This window comes from Budorcas taxicolor, chromosome 4 (genome assembly GCF_023091745.1).
Source record: "Budorcas taxicolor isolate Tak-1 chromosome 4, Takin1.1, whole genome shotgun sequence".
In the NCBI taxonomy this organism is placed as follows: Eukaryota; Metazoa; Chordata; class Mammalia; order Artiodactyla; family Bovidae; genus Budorcas; species Budorcas taxicolor.
Genome location: NC_068913.1, coordinates 98562078 through 98578181, shown reverse-complemented (window position 1 = coordinate 98578181; position 16104 = coordinate 98562078). Strand labels below are relative to the sequence as shown.

Here is a 16104-nt window from a genome sequence, read left to right as displayed (position 1 = left end):
TGAATAATGTCATAAATGCCTTACTGTAAAATTCTTTATAAATTATATAACATATCAAATACATTAAAGCCATTTGTAAGTGATAAAACACACAGCAAAGTCTTATTAATTTGGATTCATTTAATTTACAGTTTGTCATGAAATTACAGAAGATTTATATTTACTCATATGAAACGAGGTCAGGGTAGGCGATGGCATAGATAGTGAAGGAGGGTTTGGTAAGAAGATTCCAAAGGGAAATCTCAGATTACTTAGCACATTATTTTATGTAATCATTGTACCTTGGACGTTACTATTTACAGAGGATAAGTTGCTATTCTAATTATTAGTTTCATTAAAATAGTTCCTAGGGACCTCTGCCTGATAACAGTTAAAAGAGTTAAAAATAACATGAATGTGTATCTTTTAAAATATTATATGTTTAGATAGTACCCTTGCTGCTTTCCTACTGTTTATTCTATATAATTTTGTAATATATGCTGTAGTAAAAGCTAATTTATTTTTGGTGTTTATAGAGAAATTATTCCTTATTAAACCCTTCAGTTCCTTAATTTCAAGATGGAATCTCTGTGAATTATTATAAGTTAATTTAGAGTGAATAAATCCTTTTCTCATTTTCTTTGAATATAAAATTATAGCCTTATTGAACTGTTTGTTCAGTATTAATTCTGATATTGTCACCTATGAAAGATATAATTTTAATTGGCCAAGAGCTACCTGATGGAGATAGTTTTGATGGGAAGTATGTCAGCTTGAAATGAATCTATGCTTGAGAAATTTACTCTTAAAAACATTAATCTGAAAATGTCTGTGAATGCCTAATGCATCTGATTAGTTTGGGTAGGTGGGTATCACCTTGTATCTGTGTGCATTCTTATGATACCATAACAGTGAGCTGGGGTCTTTAGGCTGTAATTTGTAGTCACTTTCCATTTCCATTAGATTCTTAATGAAGTCCTTGTCCTTATTATATGACACATTTTGAGGCACCAAGCAGGGGGGAAAAAAGACAGTTGGATAATTTAGCACAAAGTGGTTTTGGATACCCTAAGGAGTAGCAGGAGCCTGGCGGGTTACAGTTCATGGAGTCAAAAGAGTTGATACAACTAAGCGACCCACACCCACACACCAACCCCCTCTCCCCCAGTCAAGGTGAGTTGGACTGGGGAGATGTGACTTTGATGAGTATGGAGAGAGAGGAAGCTGGTGGTACTTGGGCACCTCGAGGCAGAGGTCACATGGGAGGAAGGTGCTTTGCTGTCATCAGCAAATTTTCATCTGTGTTTGATAAGTCCGTATTGCTGGAAGTGCATTATTTGTGATTATCAGTGGTCATACAGACTGTGAAGTAGCTAGGTTTCCCCAGTTTATCTTTTATCAGGGTCAGCATTTTGGCCCAGTCTATAACAGTGTTTTTCGGTGGTGGGACAGTACTGCGTCCAGGGAGGCATTTTAGAGATCTGTCGGGGAGCCACTGGTGTTTAGTGGGGAGGTGGGGTCAGGGATCTAGAGAGCTTGCAGTGCCTCAGGGAGTTCCGCTCCTTGAAGAATTATCCTGTGTCCTCGATTTCAGGATGTCCCATCAGGAATTCATGCAGCTGAAAACCTGCCTACCCAGCCCAGAACGGACAGAAGGGGTGTGGTTTTATATAGTTGTAAGATACTCTGAATTTTCTGGGGATGCAGCTGCTCTGTCACAGTAACCATAGCTATTGCATATGTGGTGGTTTAACAGAAACTCAAGAGTCAGCCTGTCTTATTGTATCTAGTGTAGACTTGAGGGCTGATTCCCTGGTGGTTCAGTGGTGAAGAACCGTCTGCCAATGCAGGAGACGCAGGTTCGATCCCTGAGTTGGGAAGATCCCCTGGGGAAGGAAATGGCTCTCCACCTTTCTGGTATTCTTGCCTGGGAAATCCCATGGACAGAGGAGCCTGGCAGGCTACAGTTTGTGTCCGACTCTGATTACAAACAATAGCAACAAGTGCAGGCTTGAGCATTTACATACTAAAATGCCATTATTCATTACAAATTAATTTCTCTCTTTTTTTTTAATGGTTCACTTAGGGTATTATATTGATTAAAAACCTTGTGTCTGTATTATCTATTTATTTTCAGCATAGTAGAGGGAGTGTTACAAAATGCTTTATTTTGTATTTTACCCTATGAGGGTGAAACCCACTGCTCTGAACAAGGGCCTTTTATATCATCCGAGGTGTTCTAAACCAGTTACATCCTAAGCCTTAAGCACATGATATAACTGCTTCTGAAAGACAAAGTGCTGAACGGCGTTTCTCTGTGTAACACTAGTATGAAGGAGATTTGTGGATCTTTAGGAATATAATCATAAATGTTTGTACCATTCTGTTGAGTTGAACTTGACTGTAGGTAAACTTACTTTTAGAAAAAAGGTTAAGTACATCTTTGTGTTTAAAAAAAAGGCTAGGGCCTTTGTTCTTGAAATTCTTGTGCACACTCTTGTCTCTTAAAGATGGTGAAGTCACTGGTTGTTGGTGACTTCACAGAGCTTCCACAGTGCTTCACAGAGAACTGTTTGGTTTATTAGACATTGCAACCGCCCATGACTACGTTGAAACAGAGTTTTCTGAACAATAGGTAGACATTTGTTGGATGGAGGAAAAAAATAACAGGGCTATAGAGAAAAGCAAGGCTGACCTAATTTTCATAGTGTGAAATTAAAAATGAAGCTCAGGGTATTGCACTATAGTTTAATGAAAAATATTATACCAATATGTATTATGCTGCCTCACAGTTTTAATATATTTGAACTACCATAAATAAAATATGAATCAAGCATGGGTGTAAAATCTCAATTGCTTTACTTAAAACTTCCCAGGAGAGGCCATTGTTCTGCAGTGGTTAGCCCATGGGTTAAATAGGTCCTTTTTGGCATCTCACCCTTAATGGACTATAAATGAAGCCACTGAAGCTCAGAGGTCTGACTCAGATCTGCTGCTGCTGCTAAGTCGCTTCAGTCGTGTTCGGCTCTGTGTGACCCCATAGACGGCAGCCCACCAGACTCCTCCGTCCATGGGATTTTCCAGGCAAGAGTACTGGAGTGGGGTGCCATTGCCTTCTCCGACTCTGATCTGCCTAGTGGTGGGCCAATATCTAGAAATAGGACTCTAGGTTTTTTTTTTTTTTCCTTCATTGGGTCAGAACTTTTACTTTCATTCAGAAGAAGAAGTCTTGAGGTTGGAGTTAGTTGACATTTCCCAGGGCTGTAGGTGGATTAGAAGATAGATTCTGTTTTTAGACTTTTGCTTTCCTTGGGCTTCGAATATGTGCAAAGATAGATTTAAAGTCTTCTTGGAAAATAGTGTTGGTCAGAGTTTGAAGTACTAAATATTTTAGTTGAATTTAGGAGTTTTATTAGCAGTAATGGATTTTTGGCTAAAATACAGTTTTATCGCTAATAGGAAGAAGGAAGAATGATTTATGACTTGCTATTTTGACTTTCTATTTACCAAAGCAGATTACTTAGGTTAGGACATTAGTCTTGGTTAAAGCCCTTTAGCACATGAGAGTAGGCTTGTCCACTGTTGCAGTGTTCTAAACTGTACGCGTAGGGAAATGTGCTGTGAGCCTTGCTCGCATCAGCGTGGCACTTAGGAAGGAGGACTGGAATATGATAAATCAGTGTGAACTGGTCCATGCTGCTGTACAGCCAGATCTTTGTGAATAATGTAGACATTATAGTCTCTAAATTACTTTTGAGCAGCGACCACTAGCATTTGTCAGTCTTTTATAATTTAGTTGCAGATTATTGATTATGACTGCCCTTCAAACATGCACAGGTCTCTACCAGTTGCGAAAATCATCTTTTATTTATAATTTTTCCACCTCGTTCCTTGTTGTTTCATTTCTAAACTTGGTGAAGAGAGGCCTGTAATCGCTGCCTTCCGTTGTCTCCTCCCACTGGTTCCTGATGGCCGGACCACCTGATTTCCATGCACTCCGTGGGACAGTGGGTCGTTGCAAGCCGTGCTGCAGGTCTTCCCGCTGTGCTCAGGATAGGCATGAATTCACTGAACCTGGACGAGGCCGTGGAGTCCTGCACACAGTGTCCCAGGCCGCTGCTGCCAGCTGATCAGAGTTGGCACATGAGTCGAAGTCTGTTTCACTGTTTCTGCACAGGGTACTTTGGTTCATATCTTGCTTTTCCCATTCCATTTCTTCTTGGTCTCTAATGATGTTCTTTCACACCTCTCCTTCATCTGATGAATTTTTAAGGCCTATTCTTTAGCCTTCTACTCTCTTTATACATTTTCTTTCCTTTTTTTTTCCAGGAAAATTCACTGATCTCAGATCTGTAACAGTTATTTCCAAATCAGCATTTCCAGCCAAGTCTCAAATTAAATCTAAATTTTAGGTTCAAATGTCTAATTGCCTGCCGTTCCATGTGGTGATTCTGCCATTACTTTCAATTGAATATGTCTGACCTGAAACTCATTATCTTTCTTCACTTAGTTGACCATCATGGGTGTTAGTTTTCTGGCATCTGGGTGCACCTTTGACTTTCTTTCTCATTCATCTCTCAGTCACAGATGATCAGTTTTTCCCATCAAAGTCCTTGTGTCTCAGAATCCATGTTTATGGCCAGTGTCCTAGTTCAGGTCCTCATCAGCTTACACCAGCACAGCTCAGGCTCGAGTGAGCACCTCCGATCTGGTGGGCTTGTTAGCACACAGATTACTGGGTCCCACCCCCAGGGCTTCTGATGTATAGTTCTGGGGTGCATCTGAGTTTGCATCTCTTAACAGGTTCCCGGTGATGCTGCTGGGGGACGGGGGCAGAGAGAATGAAGCTGCATTTTGAGAACCACTCATTGCTTTACATTTTCCCCACCCAATTTATCTGCAAATCTCTGTGAGAATAGACTAGATTAGACTTCCTGTAACATGCAGAGTATATCATGAGAAACACTGGACTGGAAGAAGCACAAGCTGGAATCAAGATTGCCGGGAGAAATACCAATAACCTCAGATATGCAGATGACACCACCCTTATGGCAGAAAGTGAAGAGGAACTAAAGAGCCTCTTGATGAAAGTGAAAGAGGAGAGTGAAAAAGTTGGCTTAAACCTCAATATTCAGAAAACAAAGATCATGGCATCCGGTCCCATCACTTCATGGGAAATAGATGGGGAAACAGTCAGACTTCATTTTTTTTGGGCTCCCAAATCACTGCAGATGGTAACTGCAGCCATGAAATTAAAAGATGCTTACTCCTTGGAAGAAAAGTTATGACCAACCTAGGTAGCATATTCAAAAGCAGAGACATTACTTTGCCGACTAAGGTCCGTCTAGTCAAGGCTATGGTTTTACCAGTAGTCGTGTATGGATGTGAGAGTTGGACTGTGAAGAAGGCTGAGCACCGAAGAATTGATGCTTTTGAACTGTGGTGTTGGAGAAGACTGTTGAGAGTCCCTTGGACTGCAAGGAGATCCAACCAGTCCATTCTGAAGGAGATCAGCCCTGGGATTTCTTTGGAAGGAATGATGCTAAAGCTGAACCTCCAGTACTTTGGCCACCTCATGTGAAGAGTTGACTCATTGGAAAAGACTCTGATGCTGGGAGGGATTGGGGGCAGGAGGAGGGATTGGGGACTGAGGATGAGATGGCTGGATGGTATCACTGACTCGATGGACGTGAGTCTGAGTGAACTCTGGGAGTTGGTGATGGACAGGGAGGCCTGGCGTGGTGTGATTCATGGGGTCGCAAAGAGTTGGACATGACTGAGCGAGTGAACTGAATTGAACTGAACACCCCATTTCATTGCATTATTTTCATTTTTAAACACCTGTTTATGATACCCTCTTAACATTTCTATCCAAGCTCCTGCCTAGTTTCCAAGACTCCTCAAATGAGCATAAATTACCCTTCATTTTTTTTTTTTCCTTACAAACAAGCTTTGTTTGTTTCCTTTCCATTTGTCTAGACTTAAGTCCTTGCTTCAGTCCCTCTTCCTTCGTGAAACACTCCATGACTACACCCCACCTTTGTAAGTGTCATTATTACTAAACCCCCAAAACACTCATTCAGACTCTTATCTCCTTAATGGTAGGAACCATATGTCTTCATCTCCTCAAAGCCTAGGATAGGATTAAATCAGTGTGGATTTACTACCTGGTGAATTGATTGATTTCTCTAGTTTGTATATTCCTCGAGGCTGCTTGGTTTGGGAGAAAACAATTAAGCAAAAATAACTTCATATACTTCAGCATTAAACCTTATAGCTAGTACAATAAGCTTGTAATGAATATCCATCCCTCTCTGCTTTGTGAATAGTCCACTGCCGGTAGCGGTGGCTCAGGAGTGTCCACAGGAGCAGAAGCCTGGTGATGGTAGCTGTGGCATGCAGAGCTGGGGAGAAGCCACTTGTTTTGAATTTCTTTTGGCAGTCCACACTTTTCCCTTAGGTAACATGTGATTTTGCAGAGTGTGTTCTTAGTTTTTTCTGAATCATCCCTAAGTTACCTGAAAAGTTGGTGGCTTACTTCCCCTAATGACTGATGTTGACTCCACAGATCAAGCAGTTAAGATGTTGATTGAACAGCTGCTGTGTGCCTAGCAGAGTCTGCACCAATATTGCTGTCTCCCAACCTGTCCTTCCTTCCCTCCTCTGTGTTTTTGGTTTGTCTGTAAAGCGTAGAGGATGTTTTTGCTAGTTTTCAGGGTGAGTACTTGCTAGACAGTTGTCCCAAATGAATGGAATGTCAGTTCAGAGGAACAATTGGCAGTATATGTTGTCAGTGATAGAACCTTTGTTCTCTCGCCTTCTGGTTTTGGGCTTTTTTGGGGAAATGGAGGCTCAAGCATGAATTCAGTCCTGTCAGGCTCTCATTTAACATAGCCGTGTTAAGGGGAAGGCTGTTGGAGAGTTTCTAGCTTGGGTTCTCATTTTACAGAGGAGACAGCGTTGTCCTAAAGCAATGACGTCTCTTTGAAGAAAGTCACAAAAATGCATTATGGCAAAGCCAGGCTAGATGGGAACTGCCTTTACATCCAGCTTGGTCCTCTTTGTGTGTCATGGGTCTTTATGGAGAAGCCTTTGAATGTGGCCACACTCAGGACTATTGGAAAGAAACAGAAAAAGGTTTGGGTGGTTTTGGAACTTTATTTGGGGTTGGAGATTTAACGCTGCTCAATTTATAGTTTTATCCTCAGTGAACAAAATACATCCATTTGTGAAACAAACAAAAAAATTAAGCTATGCATCAAAAAGCAATATCCAGAGGTAATTATTATTTTTTAATTTAAATTATAGATCTTATTTTCCTAGAGGCTGTGTGAGATTTGGCAACTATTATTCAGGATATTAAGACATGAAATACTAGGTATATCTGATTCTCAATACTGGTTTATGAATTGTCTTCTTAAAAATGTGGAGACTGTAGAATATGAATGATGAGCTTGTCTGCTGCTATACAGCGTCCGCAGCCCATATTGATGATTGTTTTCATGTAGAATGGAACATGGAGCTGGTTTCCAGGAGTGCTTGTTGTGAGGCAGACAATAAAAGGAACATTATTTGCATATTATGCCATTCAAATTAGAAATTTACGAAAGCATATAAATCCTCATGGAGTAATAATACTGTGAAATAAGCCATTAACTTGATGCAGTTGATGTTTAGGTTGCCAAACTCTTTGTGACACTGTACCTTCTGATTCGATATTTATGGTTATGAAAGTGCAGTTAAGGATTTTCCTTCCAGCATCGTCATTCGCTTTGATGTATAAGTGGCCTCAGTTACCCTGCCAGGTATCTAGACAAACAGCATTTTTTTGAAGTCAGTCCTATGTCACATTACACTTAAGGTGATGGTGAATGTTACTGTCAGCTGAATGTCATCATACTTAACACTCCGTGTGTGTGTGTGTTTAAATCAGGTTTGTCTGCTAACTAGATGGTGCCCCAAATGGATAATGGCACACCGTTACATGTTTCTTTCTAACCTCGGAGATTTATTATAGCCATCTTTTGACTCTTCTAATCAAACCCTGTACCTTTTATAAGATAAGGAGCATGACAAGATTTATCCTGCAACCCGTGCTGTGAGTCATTTACTCCTGATACACTCTGTGTTGTATTTCATTGATTGCATGGATGCTTCCATTATTATTTTTTAAACAATCAGTGCTCTTTTTGTATTAATGAATTTATTGAAATAATAAGATTAATGGATATTTCTGTGGAGCTGAAAATTTAATTTGGCTGTATTTTATGGTGTTAGCTTTGGCTCAGCTATCTCAATCCTGGCAGAGTCAGTGTTTATCTAAAATCTGCTGCTTGGGTTATGCAATTACATACATTTATTTCCTTCTGAGAGTAGATCGCCATAGTTCTCTTTGGTGTTTTTAAACTAGCATATGAAAATAATAGGCTTTATAAAATTGGATATGATACGTTATCAGCAAATGGTAAGACCAGAAATGGAATAAAGGAAAAATCCCAAAGGACCTGACATTTCTCTAAGAGGCAAGCCATAATTTTTATTAAGTAACTTATGGAGATTGTTTCAGAAATACTGTAATTGGGGAGGGAATTACAATGTAAGGATTATGTTAAGAAAATGAAGGAAAGGGAAAGTCATAGTGGAAAAAGTTGTGAAAGGAAATTGGTATGTCCCTTGAGATCCAGGCAATCTGTGTAAGTCAAATCATGGTTGTATTTTCAATCCAGTGTTTTCATGACATAAGCCATTGTGTCATGGCTTGGTGAGCCATTCATCACGGCATTTTGTCTTTTGGAGTCATTTCTGTTCACCATTCAGGGAACTGTCTTAAATATATTTATAGTGTTCCATCTCCTCTACCCCTTCCCTCTCTACCCCACATTTAACCAGTTTCTGAAAACAGAGAATTAGGACATTGTCATGCAACACAGAAGACAGGTGAAGTGTAAGAAATTTATGCTACTCTTTCTCTCAGAATTAAGACCATGGTATTCACAGTTCCTGAAAATACTAAGAATCAAGTAGTATAAGGTTAGGAGTTTGTTATTTGATCCCCAAGTTAGAAATTCTTAGAGTTTCTTAAGAATTTAATTTAGTAATTTAGAATGTGGCTAAGAGGGACAAGAGTTTGCTAGGTGGTCATTAAAGAAGAACCTTTGGACTAACCAAAACACTTTTTTTTTTTTTTAGAATGCTGTTTACCTAAAGCAAGCATAACTTTGAGCTGTTTTTAATTCAGATACTCTTACTTTCAGTAGTAGTTTCAGACAAAGGGCTTAGGGCAGGCTTGCTGTCACCAAGCCATTGTGATGCTTGACTTTTCTCACGTATTTTGTCGTCAGTGTCACATCATGTACAACTAATTGACAAAATGCCAGTCTTTGTGTTTATTAAGGTACATTTGCCATTGAGAAAAAACTTAGAGTGGTTTCTGAGAACATTTTACCAAGTCCATGAGTTACAAGTATGTGAAGAAAGCATCCTTTTGTCTTAATACATTTTAAAAGGAAAGAGAGAAATGTATGTGAAAGCTTTGGAACCCTACTTACTGAGCCTGAACTAGTTTTGCAGATTTGCCTGGCAAATCTGATGCATATGGTTTGAAAATTTCTCATTTTTACTTTTTCTCATTTCACAAACTTTGCCAGTCCCCAAAGATCTGCTTGGAAACTCACTGTGCTAATAGGCAAAGTTGGCCTTTCCTGTGCTTCTGTTAAAGTAGTCCATCCTGAAACACTGACCTTTTAGTTTAATAACAGTTTTATTTGAGGAAATGTTTAGATCCTGAAGCTGAAAAGAGTGTTTTCAGAAAGGCCATTTTAAATAGTGGTCTCCAAATGGTATATCTGTTTTCCCTCATGCACTTTGGACCTATCTACCTAGAAGAAATGTATTGTTGCTTTCTGTATTCTATTGATTTAAAAACAAATAACATGAAACTTAGATTTGCTCAAAACCCATTACCACACCAGTTTATTTTCCTGCCTGGGCTTTGAATTGCTATTTTAGATTTTAAACTTTATGCTTGGTCATGTTTTATCTTTTGTTATTTTAAAATTCTCCATTGTAGCTAAAGTAATTACTTTTTCAGCTGTGACCTTGGACTTGGGACCCGAAAGGGGTGCGTGTGTGTTTCTTTTCCAGGAATAGCTGTGGCATTAAAGAGACAGCTGTGCTTTGACCAGAAGCAAAGGGAACTAGCCGGTCCCTTGGGTGTGTCTTCTTCAGTGGCTTCGGGAGCATCCCTGCCTTTTGCATCTCTGGTGCTGCCTCCTCTCACCTTTCTCTCTCCACTTGTGGCCTACCCAGGTGATTGCACCACGTTCTCATCCCGCGGCAGGTGGCTTGGCAGACATGAGAGGCAGGAGCGAACAGAAAAGGAAGACAAGCCTTCTGCACTTCCTTCTCTGCACTCTCTCTTGGCATGGCTGGCTTCCCAGCCCCCCACCTGGCCATCATTTGGAAATGGAGTCCTCACCATTCTCTTTGAGGTTTATCACAGCATCATGAAAGACTCACTGCTGAATTTGGCTTTTCCCCTGGTAGGAAGCCCCTATGTGAGAGGCAGTCATGGTTGTTGTTCACCTGCTAAGTCATGTCTGACTCTTTGACCCCATGAACTGCAGCCTGCTCGGCCCCTCTGTCGTCCACTGTCTCCCAGACTTTGTTCAGATTCATGTCCATTGAATCGGTGATGCTGTTTCACCATCTCATGCTCTGCTACTGCCTTCTCGTTTTGCTCTTCCATCTTTCCCAGTATCAGGGTCTTTGTAATGAGTTAGTCTAATGGCCAAAGTATTGGAGCTTCAGCATCAGTCCTTCCAGTGAATATTCAGGGTTGATTTCCTTTAGGATTGACTGGTTTGATCTCCTTGCAGTCCAAGGGACTCTCAAGAGTCTTCTCCAGCACCACAAGTCAAACCATCACTTCTTTGGTGCTCAGCCTTCTTATGGTCCAGCTCTGTACATCCATCAATGACTGCTGTAAACACCAGAGCTTTGACTGTACACTGTCCTCACAGTGCGCTGTCAGGACATGTTAAATCAGCTCCCTTAGAAGATTGAGCTCACTGCTTCATGCTTAGACCTGGTATACCAAGGTCTTACCAAAGCCTAGTTCCTGTTGAGTGAAATTCAATTGAATTGTGATCAAGAATTTGATTGAATTTTGCCTGAGAAAAATTCTGCTGTGATAATTTGATTATCCTGGCAGATTTGTGTGATTTTACACATGGTCTGACCCAAACTGATATTACTACACTTCAGAGAATAGTTTCATTGGGTAGTACTAACTGCCTTAAATGTGTGTCTCAATTTTTGCTACTAATAGAGCTACCAGCTGTGAACAACTTGAAAAACTGTGTCACGTTGCTTTGCTTGGTGATAAGAAGGCGAGGAAACCATGAAAACCATCACCCTGTGGCGGGCATAGCCTGGGGCTTCACAGCCAGCTGACCCCTGTGTAGCCTACCCGGCCTTGTTTTTGGATGAGGAAATCAAAACTCAGCTAGGTTAGCTGATTGACCTAAAGCCTGGCTGATAAAAAGACAAAGTCTATCCAGACTCCTTGACGAGCCATTACTGTCTGTAATTTCTCTGCTGGGTTTTGTATTTAAACTTTTAGTGCTGGAAAAGAAAAGGAAAAAAAGTCTTAAGCTTTGCCTGAATCAAGCAATTCCTTTTTTAGTTTCTTAAAAAGTTTTTGTTTTGGGTGACTTTTTCAAAGCAGAGACTTGTCTTACACTTTAGACTACCAAGTAGAAGAATGGCAAACAGCAGAATAGTATGTATATACACACACGCATACATATATATGTGTATATATAGTTCTAATGGAGAACATCCGTTTGAGAGCAACTTCTTGAGAAAACTGCCCAGAGAGGCTAGTAACTTTCCCAGGGTCCCTCAAGTTGCTGATGGGCAAACTGGGATCAAACCTCAGCTAGTCCATACACCTTTCTCTGGTTCCTTGTCCATCATTCTTTTCATTTATATTATATTCTTTTTTCAGCTTTATTGAGAGACATTTAACATATTGTACTATTCACTCATTAAAGTGTACAGTTCAGTAAGTTTTAGTATTTGCAGATTGTGCAACCATCTTACAGTCTAGTTTAGAACGTGTTCAATACACCCCAGAGAAATCCTATACCCCTTAGCTGTCACTCTCCATTCCCCCTCTCCCCTGCCCCATCATCTGCAGGTTTGCCTTTTCTAGACATTTCATATCAATGGACATGTACAGTATGTGACCTTTTGTGTCTGACTTCTTTCACTTGCATTTTTTCAAGATTTATTCACGTTGTAGTACGTATTAGTACTTCATAACTATTTATGATTGAATAATATCACACTGAATGGATATACTACACTTGTTTATTCATCCATCAGTTGATGAGCATTTAGATTGTCTTCACTTTTGGGATGTTAGGAGTAATGCTGCCGTAAATATTCAGCTACAAGTTTTTGTGTAGACATGTCTTCTGTTCTCTTGGTTATACACGGTATCTAACAGTGGAATTGCTGGGTAATATGGTAACTGTTTAGCATTTTGAGAAGCTGCCAAACTATTTTTATACTGACTGCGTTATTTTACATTCCCACCAGCAGTGTATTAATATGCAGGTTTCAGTTTCTCCACATTCTCACTAACCCTTGTTAATTGTCTTTTTGATTATGTTTGAATTGGTAAATCACTGTGGCTTTGGTTTGCATTTCCCTAATGATGAATACTGTGAGTGATTTTTCAGGCAGTTATTGGCCATTTGTGTATCTTCTTAGAGAAATGCCTGTTTATGTCCTTTGCCCATTTTTAATTATGTTGCCATTTTATTGTTCAGTTCTGTTGTAAGTGTTCGTTTATATTCTGGATGCAAGCACCTCAACAGCTATATGATTTGCCAGTATTTTTCCCCATTCTGTGGGTTGTCTTTTCACCTTCTTGATGATGTCTTTTGATGTTGCTATTTTCTGATAGTCTGCAATTAAGAGAAAACATCCTTAGGACCTTTCATATATTTTCTTTTCTTGCTGTTACCCAGTGTCAGCTAAACTTTTTCATATTTCCTAAGGCAAGGTTGTTATAATGTCAAGATTATCAAATAAAATGTCATCGAAGAGCAGAGACAGTACTTCTAGTTTCCATCTAATAGGCTCAACCAGTTGAGATTCTGGGTAAGGTCCTGTGTATATTCCTAGAGTTTAAATGTTTCTGGTCATAATTTTGGGTAGTAGGTTTTGGGTAGCAAAGAGGAAATAGTCCTTGCTTATTTCTTAGGGAGGGCTCTTAAAGAGTATATAAAATTTGTCGATTTATTTGCTGTCATAGCTGTAAGACTTACAAAACATATTGTACAAAATCATCTAATTGGAGAGACCAGCTGTTTCAAGTCAAGCCACCAGGTACTTAGAAAGCTCCAGCTGTGTTCTCAGCACTGTTCTGTGTCTCTCTCTCCAATTGTTGGGACTTGAATTTGAAGGACATGTTTTCCAAAAAATATGGTTTTAACATTTTCATGAGTCAGTGAATTCCCTTTTTTCAAAAATCATGGAAAAATGAATGTAACCACAAATGATTTTATTTCTCTAATAGGTGATTTTTTAAAATGTCCAATCATCAAAGTGGGAATGTTTTGATGTCATTTTCTTCTCTGAAGTCCCTTCCTTACAGCCTCTCCTCCTCCTCTATGCAGTTGTCAGACTTCAGTGGTAGGACAGCATTTTAAAGAATTTGTACTTAATGGCTCAGTTCCCACTGGGCAGTAAGCAGCTCCTTGGGTTTATTATAACTTTTGACAGGTATGGAGATTTCTAGGTCACCAGAGAACTCTTGATTAAATTACTCCTGAAGTTCACTAATTGGTCTTTCCCACAGTGCTTAGGTTGTTCCAAGGAGATACTGACCAGCTGGCAGAACTTTGCCTGTTAAGATCTAACCTCAATTTTGTCTTCCTGAGTATTGTCATGCTTTTGTTTAAAGAAGTCACTTATTTTATCTTTTCCCTCTCTTTGTTGATTTTAGTTTCTGAGGAAGAATTGAAAAGAAGAGTGGCTGAGGAACTGGCATTGGAGCAGGCCAAGAAAGAATCTGAAAATCAGAAACGGTGAGTTTCATGGTATTTGAGACAGATTTTGGTAGACCTGTCATAATTATGAAATACTTTTGGAGCAGAGTGATTATGAAGAGACTCATCATTGGTGTCTGGCTCAACTTCAGGATGTGCTGAACATAAATGGATGTGGCTCTTTTTGGTTTTGAATTGTGCTTTTTAAAGCCCTAGGTTATCCCTTTCCCAAACTCAATTGTAAGTCACCATTTTATCTTTTGTGTTCTCAGTTGCATGAATAACTGAGCCCTGGTTTTTTAGTATGCGAGAAATAGTTTTTGAGGATTCTTCTGGCATTTCTCAGGCTACATTCTTTTAATGAATGTATTTTTGATAGAAAATTACATTATCTGCTATGGGTATTGCCAGTATCTGATGGATCATTGAAAAAGCACAAGAGTTCCAGAAGAACATCTACTTCTGCTTTATTGATTACTCCACAGCCTTTGACTGTGTGGATCACAACAAACTGTCGAAAATTCTTCAAGAGATGGGAGTACCAGACCTCCTTCCCTGCCACCTGAGAAATCTGTATGCAGGTGAAGAAGCAACATTTAGGCCCGGACATGGAACAACAGACTGCTTCCAAATTGGGAAAGGAGTACATCACAGCTGTATATTGTCACCCTGCTTATTTAACTTACATGCAGAGTACATCATGAGAAACGCTGGGCTGGAAGAAGCACAAGCTGGAATCAAGATTGCCGGGAGAAATGTCAGTAACCTCAGATATGCAGATGACACCACCCTTATGGACAGAAAGCAAAGAACTAAAGAGCCTCTTAATGGAAGTGAAAGAGGAGAGTGAAAAAACTGGCTGAAAACTCAACATTCAAAAAACAGAGATCATGGCATCTGGTCCCATCACTTCATGGAAAATAGATGGGGAAACAGTGAGAGACTTTATTTTTTTGGGCTCCAAAATCATTGCAGATGGTGACTGCAGCCATGAAATTGAAAGACATTTGCTCCTTGGAAGAAAAGCTATGACCATTCTAGACAGCATATTAAAAAGCAGAGACATTACTTTGTGGACAAAAGTTCCTCTAGTCAAAGCTATGGTTTTTCCAGTAGTCATGTATGGATGTGAGAGTTGGACCACAAAGAAAGCTGAGCACCAAAGAACTGATGCTTTTGAACTGTGGTGTTGGAGAAGACTCTTGAGAGTTCCTTGGACTGCAAGGAGATCCAACCAGTCTATCCTAAAGGAAATCAGCCCTGAATATTCATTGAAAGGACTGATGCCAAAGCTGAAACTCCAACACTTTGGCCAACTGATGCGAAGAAGGGACTCATTTGAAAAGACCCTGATGCTGGGAAGGAGTGAAGGTGGGAGGAGATGGGGGGACTACAGAGGATGAGATGGTTGAATGGTATCACCCACTTGATGGACTTGAGTTTGAGCAAGCTCCAGGAGTTGGTGATGGACAGGGAAGCCTGGTGTGCTGCAGTCCATGGGGTCGCAAAGAGTCAGACACGACTAAGTGACTGAACCGAACTATGGGTATTAAGGTTAACAATATTGTAGCTAATAATGAATGTCATAGATAGTACCCATGTTAATAAATAGCGTTAATTAGTAATCGGTTCAGTAGGCTCACTTAAAAATTCAAAGACTTTACAGATGTGTAAGGCTGAAAAAACAAAATCGTCCTTAATTTCGTTCTGTTGAGATAATCACATTTCATTACTCTAGGCTTTTTTCTGTGTCCATACTTCTGTGTTATTGTTGTCTTTAGGACTACTTTTACTAGCAGGAGCAGCTAAAAGAGTTCATTGAAGTTCTTGTAATAAAAAACTGGAAGCAATCCACGTGCCCATCGTGGGAGACTAGATGAATGAATTACGGCACAAAACCATAATGGAATATTAGATGCTCAAGTAGATCTTACATTCTGATTCAAAAAGATGTTGAAAAGCTATAAACTGAACACAGTATTTGAAACAATGTAGATAGTTTTTTGTGGGTAAAGCAGCGCCATGGACTGTAGCCAGGCTCCTCTGTCCATAGGATTTCTCC

General features: G+C 39.8%; 1 protein-coding gene across 1 annotated transcript in view; it reads left to right on the top strand.

Annotated features, from left to right (window-relative positions):
• CHCHD3 (coiled-coil-helix-coiled-coil-helix domain containing 3) overlaps positions 1–16104 on the top strand; it is a 283179-nt gene that overhangs the window by 46908 nt on the left and 220167 nt on the right. Inside the window, exon 3 of the mRNA XM_052638596.1 lies at positions 14000–14081. Within this exon, the coding sequence (XP_052494556.1) occupies positions 14000–14081 (82 nt within the window). The remainder of the gene's footprint in view (positions 1–13999; positions 14082–16104) is intronic.